Source organism: Phyllostomus discolor, chromosome 3 (genome assembly GCF_004126475.2).
Source record: "Phyllostomus discolor isolate MPI-MPIP mPhyDis1 chromosome 3, mPhyDis1.pri.v3, whole genome shotgun sequence".
NCBI classification, from domain to species: Eukaryota; Metazoa; Chordata; class Mammalia; order Chiroptera; family Phyllostomidae; genus Phyllostomus; species Phyllostomus discolor.
The window spans coordinates 47213815-47227487 of record NC_040905.2 but is presented as its reverse complement, the minus strand read 5'-3'; the positions used below and the strand labels follow the sequence as shown (position 1 = coordinate 47227487).

General features: G+C 42.8%; 1 protein-coding gene across 1 annotated transcript; it reads right to left on the bottom strand.

The window, feature by feature from the left end:
• Positions 1–1502: 1502 nt before the first annotated feature.
• On the bottom strand, positions 1503–13275 carry LOC114509796 (corticotropin releasing hormone binding protein). Its single transcript, XM_028528331.2, has 7 exons — positions 12897–13275; positions 12480–12573; positions 11953–12110; positions 10353–10563; positions 8520–8668; positions 4859–4976; positions 1503–2244 (listed from the first exon to the last, which is right to left on the bottom strand). Exons 1-7 carry the CDS (start codon positions 12972–12974, stop codon positions 2087–2089), a joined length of 966 nt encoding a protein of 321 aa, XP_028384132.1. The 5' UTR covers positions 12975–13275; the 3' UTR covers positions 1503–2086.
• Positions 13276–13673: the final 398 nt, after the last annotated feature.

Genomic DNA, 13673 nt, shown 5'->3' with positions numbered 1-13673 from the left:
TGAGTAGACATTTCTCCAAAGAGGACATACAGATGGCCAATAGACATATGAAAAGATGTTCAACATCACTAATCATCAGAGTAATGCAAATTAAAACCACAATGAGGTATCATCTCACACCTGCCAGAATGAATATCTTCAGTAAATCAACAAACAATAAGTGCTGGTAAGGATGTGGAGAAAGAGGAACGCTTTTGCATTGTTGGTGGAAATGCAGACTGGTGCAGCCACTGTGGAAAGCACCTCAATGGAGATACCTCAAATAATTAAAAATTTTAAAATTAAAATTAAAATTGCCTTTTGACCCAGCAATTCCACTTCTGGGAATATACCCAAAAGAAACCAAAACACTAATTCAAAAGAACATAAGCACCCCTATGTTTACTGCAATATTATTTATAATAGTCAAGATTTGGAAGCAGCCCAAGTGTTTATCAGTAGATGAGTATATAAAACAACTATAGGGCATTTACACAATGCTACTACTTGGCCATAAAAAAGAAGAAAATTTTACCCTTTCAGACAGTATGGATGTGCATGGAGAACATTTTGCTAAGTGAAATAAGCCAGTCAGAGAAAGACAAACACAAATGATTTCACTCATACGTGGAATTTAATGAACAAACTGAACTAACAATGAAAACAGATACAGACTCATAGAGAGAGAAGATGAGAGCTAAGCAGGGAGAGGGGGATGTTAGAGAGTGGAGGCGTTGAGCAAAAGGAAAAAGGACCCATGGACAATAGTGTGACAATTACTGGGGGGATGAGGGAATAAGGGGACTAAATGGCAATGGAAAAATACAATTAAAAGTCTGCAAAAAAAAAAGTAGAAAAAGAAAATGGAAAAAAAAAAGGTCAAGTCCACTGTCAAAAGATATGCAGGGTGGATGGGGAGCAGGGATAACTTTTTCCTAAGGGAATTTTCATGATTTTTATTACAAGTTTATAAGGTAATAAATGCAACTTTTTTCTTCCATAAAAATATAGAATAAAATAAACCAAAACAAAAAAGTAAGGAGCTTATCACTTAGAAGTACTTCCTTTTCACTCAAGACCTCATCTTTGGCCCCAAGGGTCTTTTACAGGCCACATGCTTAGTCCCAAGACAAATGCAGACAATGCTCAGCCAACGATAAACTGCCTTTGGCACCAAAGAAGTACTCGGGTTTCTGTACACGGTGTCTACAAGTGTTGTAAGGGCCTGTTGACCTTGTTGAAAAGCACACCACCGTGACAAAGACACAGTCTCCGTTTTCTTGGAGGACAGTGGAGAAGGGATCCCTGCACCCTGCTTCCCCGTCAGGACCCACTAGTTAGTGTGGTCTTGTGCGAACACTGCAATCCATTTTCTACTTTAAATAATTCTCCTTCATGGCCAGAGCTCTACTAGCTCTAAGAGGTATAAAATAATTTTGCTCAGCATTTGGTTCTGCCCCACAAAAGAACATTATTTCTGATGGTAACGAGCAAGGAGTCTACTCAGAAAACAAAGCATGATATCAAGATGCCAACATTCCGAATATGTTTATTCATTTTGTATTTATGGATGGAAAAACTTTTCCATGCTACAAAGTTTTGTTAAAAACAAGTGGTTGCAAAACAGTAAGTCACAGCTACAACTATTTTCTATTGTAAACAGACTAAGAAGCAGAAAATAGGTAACAGAAGCAACTACTTTGATATACACAGTCAATTGTTTTCTGTTATAAAACTGATATGAATACCACCATTTTTATTTCTTTGTAGTATTTTCCCTTAAGACACATTTTTTTAACTGAACATAGCTTTGCACTTGTCTTACCAGTTCTGGCTTATAGTACACCAAAGAATTACAGAAACTGTTTTCCTACGAGGTGGGAATGGGGCTTATTTTTTGCCATGTGGTCATTTATACAAAACAAACGAAAAAGAAGCAAGGTACAAAAACATGTGTGTGTGTGTGGCTGCAGGTGCAGGCACGCACTCATGGCTGTGAATACTGACTGGAATGAACGTCTTTGAACGAGGTGGTCATCAAAATCATATACAATAGCCATTAAAAACTCACTTAGCTAGCAGCTAAGTAAATCATTGGCTTGGTTATTCAAAGACCAGACAAACAGAATTCCCGGATACTGTTTCCATTTGGGTTTTCCAGTTCATATGGTTCTAGCTGGCGGTACTCAAAAGTCACACGATTTATGTGTTTTCCGCTGGAGATCACACGCACCACCACGTTGTCGCAGCCGATTTTCATCTGGGCTGTAATTTATGGAGAAAGTAGAAGTTTCCCAGCAAGTTAGAAACCACACAGTAAAATCATTTTTGTCAACAAGATCATTTAAACACAAAGAAAGCGAGAGGACGTCTCTTCCTCTCACGTACCCAAGCCACGCCTCTGCCATTAGGGGAAACATGTTCGTTTTCATTTTGATGACAATATTTGAAGAATCGTGCAACTGAACTCCGCTTTTCTCCTCATGTGCAAGAACGCTGTTAGCCAAATAAATCTGGCTGTGGAGAGGCAAGAAGATGTCTCCTTGCACTTTTCAGAGTCTACCTGCAAGACTTTGGTGGGAAAGGCAGTGTCTCTCCACACTACACCTTGCCTCGAGTTCCCTGTCCTCCATGGAGACAGTACCGCCCTCCAGGAACAGGATGCAAGTGAGCGGGGGCCTTTTTGGTTGTCATCTAAGGGTGCAAGTGGCATGCAATGGGCAGGGCTAGAGGACAGAGTGTGCTGCTGGACATTTATATAGACCCCCAAGATCACCTGTTTATCATTTTCTGAGCTTAGATAATAATTGTTTTACATATAAACAAAACATCTTTTGGATGATTTAGATGTAGCACACTGAATATATTTGGTTTTGTTCTACTGTCCACCTACACTGCTTCTCTCTCATTTTCTCCTGGGCTTCATATGAAGAATGACTTTTGATATGCTTGCCTCTCTTAAATCCAATCTTATTCATTATTTTACGTATCACTGGGTGCAGATGTACCTGAGCAGGTATAGATTGAAACACCTTATTTTTCATTAAAAATTACTTCTATTTTCTTTCTCCAGCCTCAGGCTGGTTCCTGAGACAAGATTTATCTGACCTGCAATAATCCTTTCTGTTTTAATTTTTTTAGCCACGTCTCCCCATTGTCTCCTTAAGGCCTTCAGTCTGAGAAACACTAGCACTGTTGCGTAGCTGGTACTTTACAAACATGTGTCTGGATTTAAATGAAGTAAAACAGCCAGAGAGAGCTACGCATGGGGTTGAAGGTCAATGTGGAGACATAACAGATATAAACCCTAGAGTTATTTCAATGTAAGAACCAGAGAGTCTGTGCTCTGCTTCCACGAGGAGCCCAAATTTAATTTTCCTTAAGTGATTTGGAAGGTCATTCTTTTTCAGATATTACTCTGAACTTTAATCTACATGATATGCCCTATTTCTTTTAGTTAATGTGCATACTATTTATTTATTATTTGCTGTAATTACTAAGAAACTCCAGTTTAAAGACCAGGGTGCCTAGTGGTTCTTCACTGTTGAACAACTTAGGAAGGGCTCATGGAAACATGGTGAATGAAAGAAAAAAGTGAAAGAAAAATTCAAGCCTCTAAATTATTTTAAGACTAGTTTCAATTCTCTGGATAATTTAGGAAAAAGTGTTTATTTAGTTTTACTTTTTTGGCATTAGTCTTACCCTTATACCTAATTCAAGTAATATAGTTGAAGCACCAAAATTACTCTCACTTCAATTATCTAATATTAAGGCTCGAGTGTTTTTTGTACTTAATCTGATCCTCTTACCCGGCTCTAATTCACCTCCTCACAGGTGTTATTGCATGGAAGGGTCCAGTGCCTCAGAGAACACATGCAAAAGGCAAGAGAAGCCACTTGCACTGATAATTTCAACCAGGGCTCAAATGTAAAGTAGCATAAAATAATCCTTTGTTCTCAGCAAAGTGAGTTGTTAGAATTCTCTTGCCTTTACCTTTGTAAAAAGCCTGCACTGGTCCTGGCTGGTGTGTCTCAGTGGATCGAGCACTGGCCTGAGGACCAAAGGGTTGCTGGTTCAATTCCCAGTTAGGGTACATGCCTGGGCCGTGGGGCAGGTCCCCAGTGGGGGATTCGTGAGAGGCAACCACACATTGATGTTTCTCTCCTTCTCTTTCTCCCTCCCTCCCTTCCCATCTGTCTAAAAATAAATAAATAAAATCTGAAAGAAAGTAAGAAAGAAAGCAAGCAAGCTAGCTTGCCCTGTACCCCATCCTGCCTTCAGTCTCATCTGCCGTTCTCTCACACAGGTGTGTCTGGGTGACAGTGGAGTACTGCATGGAGGGCCTCAGCATTTACCTGTGCATATTAATTCTATTTCAGAGATGCTTTGTTTATTCAGGTCCCAGTATTAGCTCAGAGAGAGAAAATACTGGTGAGAAGACCTGGTTTTAATTAAAACAGGCAAGAGCTTATCAAAGGATGTCTGATTTGTAGCTTCATCACATAGCTGGTTAGTGATCTGGGGTTACAAGAAAGGAAAGAGGCTATAATTAGAATTCGCCAAGAGATTAAAGATTGTTGTTGTTTCTCTTCTGTTTTCGTTTTGTCTCTTTAGAGATAATCTGTGATTCTGTCCCAGTTTTACATAGGGCCAACCTTACACATGCATCTTTGTTACTTCATACCTTTCTCTCCCAATGTCAAACATTTGGGTAATGCATTCTTAATAGCGTAAATGTAAAATCTTCACATTGGCTCAATGTGCAAAATTGAAGTGTTTTTGGCAGGACTTGCCTTCTTATGTACAAACAATCTGAGGCGTTTTACCAAAGAAAATACTCTTGGTGGGCACATAAATAATGATCAAAGAAACATCTCACCAGGGCCATGGAAGGGATAGCAGAGGTCAGCTAAAGGCATCATCTTGGAAGGGTCCAATCCAGCGCCTCCCAGCAGCTCCACAAAGTCTCCCTTTCCCTCACAGCCTGTGGAGGGTTTCTGAGACACAGAGAAAGATGTTTAAACCAACTGTGGGCATTAAACCATGGGACCAATGGCAGGCTGATGAATTCACTTGATCAGCAGCCCCAGACATCCTGACAGTGCCATTTAGTTCAACATCCAGGACTATGGGAATTAAAAAACACTTACAAGAAAAAAATTATGACAATTGCCTCTCTAAATCAGTTGAGTGGTCATTTTAAAATATGTATGTGCATTTTTAAAATAAGCTCAAGGACTGGAATGATGCAATGGGAATCTGTGAACTCCATCCAAGATGAATGGAAAATGAATCTGAAAATGCTTTGCTTTTTAAACCATTTGGATAATACATACTGGAGTATTTAAATTTCTTAATGCATGCAGTCAGAGTTTTTATAAATAGGGCTTTCACATTAGTTTTCCTTCAACTCACCTCCTCTTCTTTATAAAGGACTTTTCTTCTATGGAAACAATCCTTATCATTTCTACTGATAAGGATTTAGATTAGTTATAAAAATATTAAAGAAAGATGAGAACCCTGATTTGGGTCTCAGGTTACCGAGAGTTACCACTGTCTCTCCTACCAAATGTAACAAATTTATTTCAAGCTACTCAAAATAAGAATCTAGCCTAAGACCTTGTGTGATCCACCATAACCACCTCTTTCTGCTACCCTTCATCCTTCCCACACTGTCTTGTGCACAGTGACTCCTATGTTTCACTCGCCCACATGCAGAAGCCCCAGATGCAGACCACCCATCTCCTCTGATTAAGACTGGCCCCGTGTGCATGCCACCTGTGATGCCACACAGGGCCCATGTTTAATGCTCTGCTGTCGCTATCTTGAAATTCTTAACAATTTTCAAATAAGGGCCCTGCATTTTTATTTTGTACTGTGCCCTCCAAATGATGTAGCTGGTTTTGCCTGTGGTTCTATTCTTCACGGAGGCATACTCATCAAGAGACCCAGTGGAGTGTGGAAAGGTACTCAGAAGTTAACCAGATAAACCCAACACATAAGGACTCAGAACTAAATTAGAGAACCTTAAACACACACACAAGCATACACATTCAAACACTTAGAAGACATTGAAATAAAACTGGAACTAAACAACAAATTGTAAAATATTATAACAATAACTGTTCGGTAAATGAAAGGAAGCAGGTGGGAACATATACTTTTAAAGTGCCTACTATGTGCTGGGTTCTATGCCTAAGTGCTTTACACACAATTTTGTCAAATGATGAAATAGCGGATTAATTAGCCTCATCGTGTATAGGGCCCATGTTCTTGTATGAAGAGTTAAATAAGCCATTTAGGGGTAAAGAAAAAGAAACTTAACTGCCTTTCCCTTGAGTAGAGAATGTCCAGAGGGAGCATCTCCTAAGACTAAAATTTTCCACTTGGTTCCTTAGGTTCCCAGTTTCAGCAGGAGGTAGTGAAGGGAAAAGGGCAGGCTCAGGAGAGGGAGATGGGAATAAAGATGATGAGAAGAAGTAGAAGCTAAAATGAAGGGAACACAACAAAGAAACAAGGAAGCTGGTGCCCCTATTCCTTGGTGTTCAGTGACCTTTTTCTCTTCTTCCCAAACCTCTCAGCTATTCTTGTAATCAAACTCAGAAGCTGAGTTGTATAGGGACTTCTCTGGAGTTCAGCTCCTCAAAAGTGATCCCCTAGAGTTCTTTGTTGAGGTTCTAGTTCCCTGGACTCAGGGGGCTATCATTTCTTGTCTAGGCTATGACATCAGCCCCCAACATGCATGCCTTGAACCACTCTGGCTCCAATGGTCCATTCACCACACGGACGCCAGGATGACCTCTAGGTAATCCTCTTTCTTCCCCCTTGGACATTGTTAATTAATTTGGTCATGATGTCAGCAATTCGCAGCCACCGTCACCCCACCTGTGCATAATCAAGTATGTTATGTCACTTCCTGCCTCCACCCCTGCAGCGCACTTAGAATGAACTCACACTCCTTAATGTGACCTGCTAGGCTCTGCACACCCTGGCCCTGCCCATCTCCCTGACACTGTCTCACATCACTCACCCTCTACCTTTCCTTCTTTCCATTTCTGGAACCAAGCAAGCTCATTTCTGCCTCTGGGCCTCTACACTTCTGTTCTCTCTGTTCCTGGCTTTTCCTGTACCTGCTAGCTCCCTCTAACCTATCACTAAAGTCTCACTTTAAATATCTCCTCAGAAGGTTTCTCTCCTGACCACATTGTCTCAAAGAGATCCCCATCCCTCCTTCTACTCCCTTGTCCCTGGTCACTGTCTATCGCGGCACTCCATTCTCTGTAGGGCACTCACCACTAGCTGAACTATGTACACTTTTGCCTGTCACAGGCCACTGGAAGGCAGGTTTCATGCGAGCAGGATCTGTTTTGTTCATTGCTAATTTCCAGCATCTAGAATAGTGTCTTGCACATGATGAGCACTCAAGCAAATCATTTGCAAAGAAAAAGATGCCTAGAAGAATGCAGACTTTAAGTTTTTTAAAGAGGAAAAACAAAGATTACTCCTCATAGCCAAGAATAACTGAAGCACAGATCTTCCAGTCTGGTATCACGCTTGCCATCTACTAGACTGTATATCAGGCATGACGTACAATCTCAAGCCAATAGGCTGTATCAGAGACACCCACTTATTCTTGTCTTTACCAAAGAAATATTCTACCACTGAGGTCCAAAAAAACCAAAAACGAAATTAAAAAAAATCACTGGCCCATGAATTTTGGCCTTAAAGGAAATTGGATATACTCCTTTCCTTGGTCCTGGTCCTATTTGGCTTTCCCTGAAATCTGTCTGATTAGGAACTATGACTATCTTTGATGCCAGCAAATGCATAAGCTATCTTAACCTCAACATATGATAAAGTAAAAGGAAATGAGTATGACTCAGAGGGAAGAAGCTACCAATGCAAGTAAATCTGGTCAAGCTCAGCATTAACTTTAAGATCCATACAGAAGTTCATGGGAGAACAAGTTGGTGGAGAATCTCAGCTAATATTTGTTGCAAAATGTATTGAGTTAAATGTAATGCAAAAAAAAACCCTCTTCAAAACTTTACTGTATTTTGCCATATAAAAATCCAATTTCATATTTTATGCTACACTTAGCATTTCTTTATAACACAGTCAATGAGTTATTTCCTTCATGTCAAAAGAAAATTCCAATACTCAGAAAAACAGCTGTGTAGATGACTCACACTAGGTTCTGCTAGGAGAGAATTTTTTTTAAAAGAGGCAAGTACAAGAGAGTTCAATTGTAATTATATACCACACATTTACCAATTGGAAACATTTCTTGCATCACAAGGAAAGTATTCAATGTGTGCAGGAACACCTGAGTATGCATCTTGCAGTATAATGGGAACAGAAGGGGGGTTTAGGTAAAGCAGCAAAAACACACACAGGTGAGACTTCACAGTCAGTAGTCACATTAGTAGAGGCCCTACTAATTCCAGTTCGCTAATGTTTGTGTTTACCCTGCACAATTACTTTTGCTCTGATGAGGCTGTGGCTTTAGGAAGTGATTTGAAAGCAAGTACGCAACTCACCTTTAACTGCAGGCCATTTAAGTGTCCCAGGGTGACATCAGATATTTTGATCGCCACAGGATAAATGATGGAGAAGCTGCAGTTTCGATGCTGATGTGGAACTACCAGTGTGAACCTTCCATTTGGGGTCTGGGAAATGACATTGCAGGCTTTGCAGAGAAAGAAAAATCACATTTTCACTACTTGGTATTCTGGTTTTTATAAACACTTACCCCGTCCTTATTCTAGGCTCCTATTCATGGTCTAGGGCCTTGTGGCTTGGAAGAGAGTACATTTCACAAAAGCAGTTTGGAGGGGGAGGGGCTGGGGAGTGAAAATCACCAGTGATGCATGGACACTGTCAGGAGGCTCTGGGCTGCAGGGGCTTCTAATCTTAATCTGGGGGGAGGGTATTTGTCCATAATAATCACAAGGCATAAATTCATAACCAGCCAAACAATACTGGCCGCTAGAAACTTTAGGAACACTTCAGATAATTGGGGCCCAAGTTCAAGCTGGGAGTCTAGAATAATCAAGGCTTTAAAGAGGAGGTCAGACCTCAAACCCTGTCTGAAGCCCTCGTTCATAGAACTGTAGTCATATGTTATTGTTTAAATAATAAAATAAATAAACAATAAAGCAGTCACAAAATAGGCTGAGAGAAAGTAGAAAGAAAGCAGGCTTACATTTGAATAAATATTTGCTGGGAATTTAGGGGTCAGTTGACCAAAAGACAAATTTTAATGTTTAATTTACTCCAAAGAATTTCTGAAATTTTTTGTTTTGTATATCAAGCCTAGACTTACAAATTTATTCTTCTAGCTATGAAACTAGAAAATTATAGTTTGTGCCTTCTTTTTAACAAAGTTTCTGATTGATGAGAATAGGTTAGAACTACTGCTTGCCTCCTTCCATACTTTTAATTCCACTTAATTTCAGAAAGAACTGCAGTTCCTTGATGATTCTAGAAGGTTTTTGATTTATAACCAAACAAAATAGAAGAAACACATATCATTTTTTCCCTCTAGGATTATTCTGCTCCAGAAACAGCCTCTTTTGGAGGCTTCTCTCAAAAAACTAAAAAACAAAACACAAAAAAATCTAAAGCTTAGTCAGTACATTATTCTTTGGCAGATTAGGCCCACTGTTTGACCACATGAAGTTTTAACATTATCGTATGCTACCAAAAATAAGTGTAAGTTTTCTTTCCCTGAAACTAATTATTTTTCTTTTAATGGGGGAAAAATAGGCAGATAAATGAACTCGTTTTGATTAAGATAATGTATTTTAGAGCCGGGCTATTCAGCTTTTTAGCATCTTTGTGCATAGCCACCAGCAATGAACTGTATTACAGTTCATGGTGGGGAGGGGCTCTGAATCAGAAGGCAGCTTGGAAATCCTGGGCCAACCTTCTGCCCAGGAATGAAAGCCATCTAACGTACCCCAAATATGCAGCCTTTTGGCCTTTGCCTCAACATCTAAAATTGCAACTTTGTATCCGATCCCTCAAGTTTATCCCAGATGAGTGGAATGACTTGGAGGGATTCAAGTTTTTTACTGAATGCATTGTACTTTAGGAGATCAGAATGAGACATTGAAGGAAAAAACGAATTCCATTCCCCATAAAGTAGTATTCTACCTAGCCTGGGAAACAAATTGAAAACTGTGATTTGATTTTCATAATAATAAACAGAAAATATTCTTTTGATCATTTCTAATTACAAAAGAATGTCCATTCAAATCCTTCCTCACTTCAAATTTCTTAAGTCTGTGCAATAAAACCGTCTTTGAAAAGCAGATTTGACCTCCCTCCCCCTCATGCCTTCCACCTAAGGAGACAGAGAGCCCACTTACGAAAGAGGTTGGGGTCTGTCCTGATGGTTAGTGTGAACCCATTTCCTGGTTCATGGACCCGGAAGAAGATCATGGCCACGTTCTGGGAGGATCTGATGCTCCTTCTGCTAAGACCACTCTCACAGAAGTCTATGTACCGCTCAGTGGTGGGGAGAGGATGATCCTGGGAACTGGGGAACTTCTCCCCCTTGAGAATCCAGCCATCAAAGACCTTTCCACAAATCAGACAGAGGTGAGCACTTCCAGCCACGCCTCAGGTCACAGGTGTGACTGACACCTGCACTCCTCTGCCCGTGTGCTTTCCACATGTACCTATCCCGACTGTGAGGGTGACTTGCAAGTAACATCGTTAATTAATTATTGCTTTTTTCTTTAGACACCTAACAGTTTCCAAAATAAGTGAACTTTACTACATTTCAGCCACCTTGGTAAATCAAACTACAGACAATGTACATTTTTATCCTGGTCATATTTTCCACACATCCCAACTTCAGAAGAATTTCCCAGAAGCATAATTTGGGTTTCAGTTCTTCTCTTTTTCTCATTGAAATATGAACAAAATAGCTTTTTTAAAAAGAAAAAAAAACACCCCAAAACTGAAGATGCAACTTGACCTACCTGCCCATATATGCCTGTTTTCCTCATTTTTAAATTCTTATCAGATATCAAAATATTAGGAACTGCTTCAACACTCAGCGATGGCTGGTATATCGCTTAGGACTTTCCTCCTTCACTGGTTGAAGTTCGCAGTTGGACAAAAGGTCAGAGTCTACTGACTTTACTCTTAAAATCACCACAGATCTCCAGTTTAAGGAGTTCAACCTAGTTCACATTAGTAACGCCAGTTACAAATTACTTCACCAGACCAGTCCCTTCTAAAGCGTTTGACAGGTTCAAAAATAATTCCGCTGTGGAGGTTTTAATCACGACCATTTTAATTGGACTCTAGAACTCCACCAGCCATCCCCTGCTGATCCATTTAACTTCGGAAGAATGACTGGGATAGGGGGTGTTGTGAGGTTGGGGGCTTGTCCTCCCTTCCCACGTGCCTCCGAGTAGATTCCCTGTCAGCATCCCTACCAGCAGACCGCACCCTACTGCTCCAAATTCGGGTCACCCAGGCACTGAAGGCAGCCTTTAGGACCCTGGAACACCTCCATAGGGAGAGGAAGCAGCAGGAGCAAAGCGGGCTTGGATCTTAGACTTGCGGGGCGGTCCTCCACCAGCACCCACCTGCTTGGTGGACCTGCCCCACTGGCCCAGATTGTAGTACAGCGTTTAGCAACCCGAGTTCAAGTCTTTAGAAGTGTTGGACCCCAAGAATGCACAGAGGGGATACTAAACCGGCCCTTCCCGGTGCAGGACCGCCCTTCCAGGTGTGGGACGAGGTCATGAGGTTGAGGGGAGGTTCCCGTCGCATGGGATTCCGGAACGTGCCTCTCCCACTCTCTCCCACTCGGGCACCAGCTAAGTGTCTCATTAAGAGAGTCCCCGGCTCCCCAGGCTTGGTTGCGAGAGCTGGGTGCAGCACCCCTGCCCGTTCCTCCTCCCGTGCCCCTGCCCCGCAGCGGCTGGGGCTGCTCTGCTAGGGACGCCTCACCTTCAGGAAGTCCCCTCCCTGACAGTCGATGGAGACCAGGTCGTAGTGGATGGTGATGAACTCCTCGGGCGCGCTGATGAAGAAGGCAGCGCAGTGCAGCTGCGGCCGGTCAGCAGTGAAGGTGAACTGGCCCTGGAGACTCAGCATGTCCAGGCACCCTGAGCGAGGGGAGTGGCAGTGGGGCCAGGCATCTGGGGCTGCAGCCACCGCGCAGTGCCAGGACCCCTGGCCTCCAGCGGTCCCTCTCAGCGCCCCTACTTCCAGGTTTGCAGCGCCCCAGCGCCCAGCTCCCTGCTGGACTCCCAGCCTCGGCTGCGCGCGGCTCCTGCGCCCCAGGGCGCATCACCTCATCTCACCCCTTCACTCCTCGTGGGACCTCCTTCGCAATGGAAATCATGCCCCGGACCATCCTCGCTAGCCTCTTCACAGCGAGGGCCAGGAGCCTCCTTCCTTCCGAACAGAGCCCAAACCTCCGCACACCCCCATTCCCGCTGCGCTCGAACCCAGCCCGGCAGCCCCGGACTCACGCAGAGCTCGGCGGTAGAGCTGTTCCCCCGCCAGCTCCCGCTTCAGGTCGGCGCTGAAGAGCAGGAAAGGGTCGTGGTCCCCGGTTTCCCGTAGCTGGCAAGGAAAGTGGGTCAGTTGGGTAAAGTTCAAGGGATGGGGAGAAGAGGACCAGGAGCAGGGCACCCTCTCTGCCTTACAGCAAAGAGAATTAAGTGATGGGATCCTTTCCATCAGCCTAGGGTATGCTCAGTGGGCAAAGGAAAGGTGGAAGAAGCAGGAAGGAAGACCAGTCCGCGGAAAACCGGGGGAGAAACCAGTACAAAAGATGAAGAAAGAACTAACCCCAGCAAAGGCAAGAGCCTAGGCAGCCTGCTGGACCCTCCTAGCTGGACACTCTCGCTCGGGAGGTGTGATGGGTCAGTCCTGGGATCACTCACCTCTAGGTATCTGCTCTCCCCTCTCAGAGCCACCAGGAATATCAGGATGAAGTGACATTGAAGTTTGAAAGGAGACATGCTGGGCTTGTCTCTGCAGCCGGTGTGCTCTGCTGGGAGGTCTGGAGCTTTGCTTCCACACCTTGTCCAGGCTGAGAGCTGGAAGCTGGTAGGGTCCCTTGCTGGGTCTCTTTTATAGAGCAGTGAGGAGGGAAGGCTCTCTGCTCCTTAACTGATCGGAGCTCAGTAACCATGGGTTACCCTGTCTCAGTGACACAGTGTGTGGTGATGACGAAGGTCCAGCTCCCATCCCAAATTTTCAGAGTGGTCTAGCATTATTCACCAAAAATGATTTCAGGTCTATTACAACTTTCTAAATCAAAATGTGAGAGGGAATGAGGCAGGGACAGAGAACAAAGGAGGACATTTACTTGGCCTGGCGAATGCTTAATTATTCTCTCCTGTGGGTATTCGGGGGATTTTTGGTTTTGCAAAGCAAAGTGGCAATGTTACACTCATGCATAAAATACCCAATACATACAACCTCCTCATGCAGCCTTGTCACATAAACTTGGATGGACTCATGCTGAAAATTGTCAGAAAACATAGTATTTATACAACTGTTCATGCCTCTCAGAAAGAAGCTCGAGGCATTTTTTAGCTCCAAAGGGAAGCTGAACAGAAGGTGAAATCTGATTTTGCAAAATATTGCAATAATATAATTCAGTCTTCCTTTCTGTCCCTTAGTCTTTACTTTATCTTGGTCCAGTTGCTTGTAAG

What these genes read in the sequence shown, in the direction of transcription:
- LOC114509796 (XM_028528331.2), bottom strand. Translation starts at nt 12,974, where the DNA reads ATGTCTCCTTTCAAACTTCAATGTCACTTCATCCTGATATTCCTGGTG. An exon ending in GGGAGAGCAGATACCTAGAG is followed by an intron (nt 12,574 to 12,896) that starts GTGAGTGATCCC and finishes TTTCCTTGCCAG; the next exon opens with CTACGGGAAACCGGGGACCA. An exon ending in AGGGAGGGGACTTCCTGAAG is followed by an intron (nt 10,564 to 11,952) that starts GTGAGGCGTCCC and finishes ATTTGTGGAAAG; the next exon opens with GTCTTTGATGGCTGGATTCT.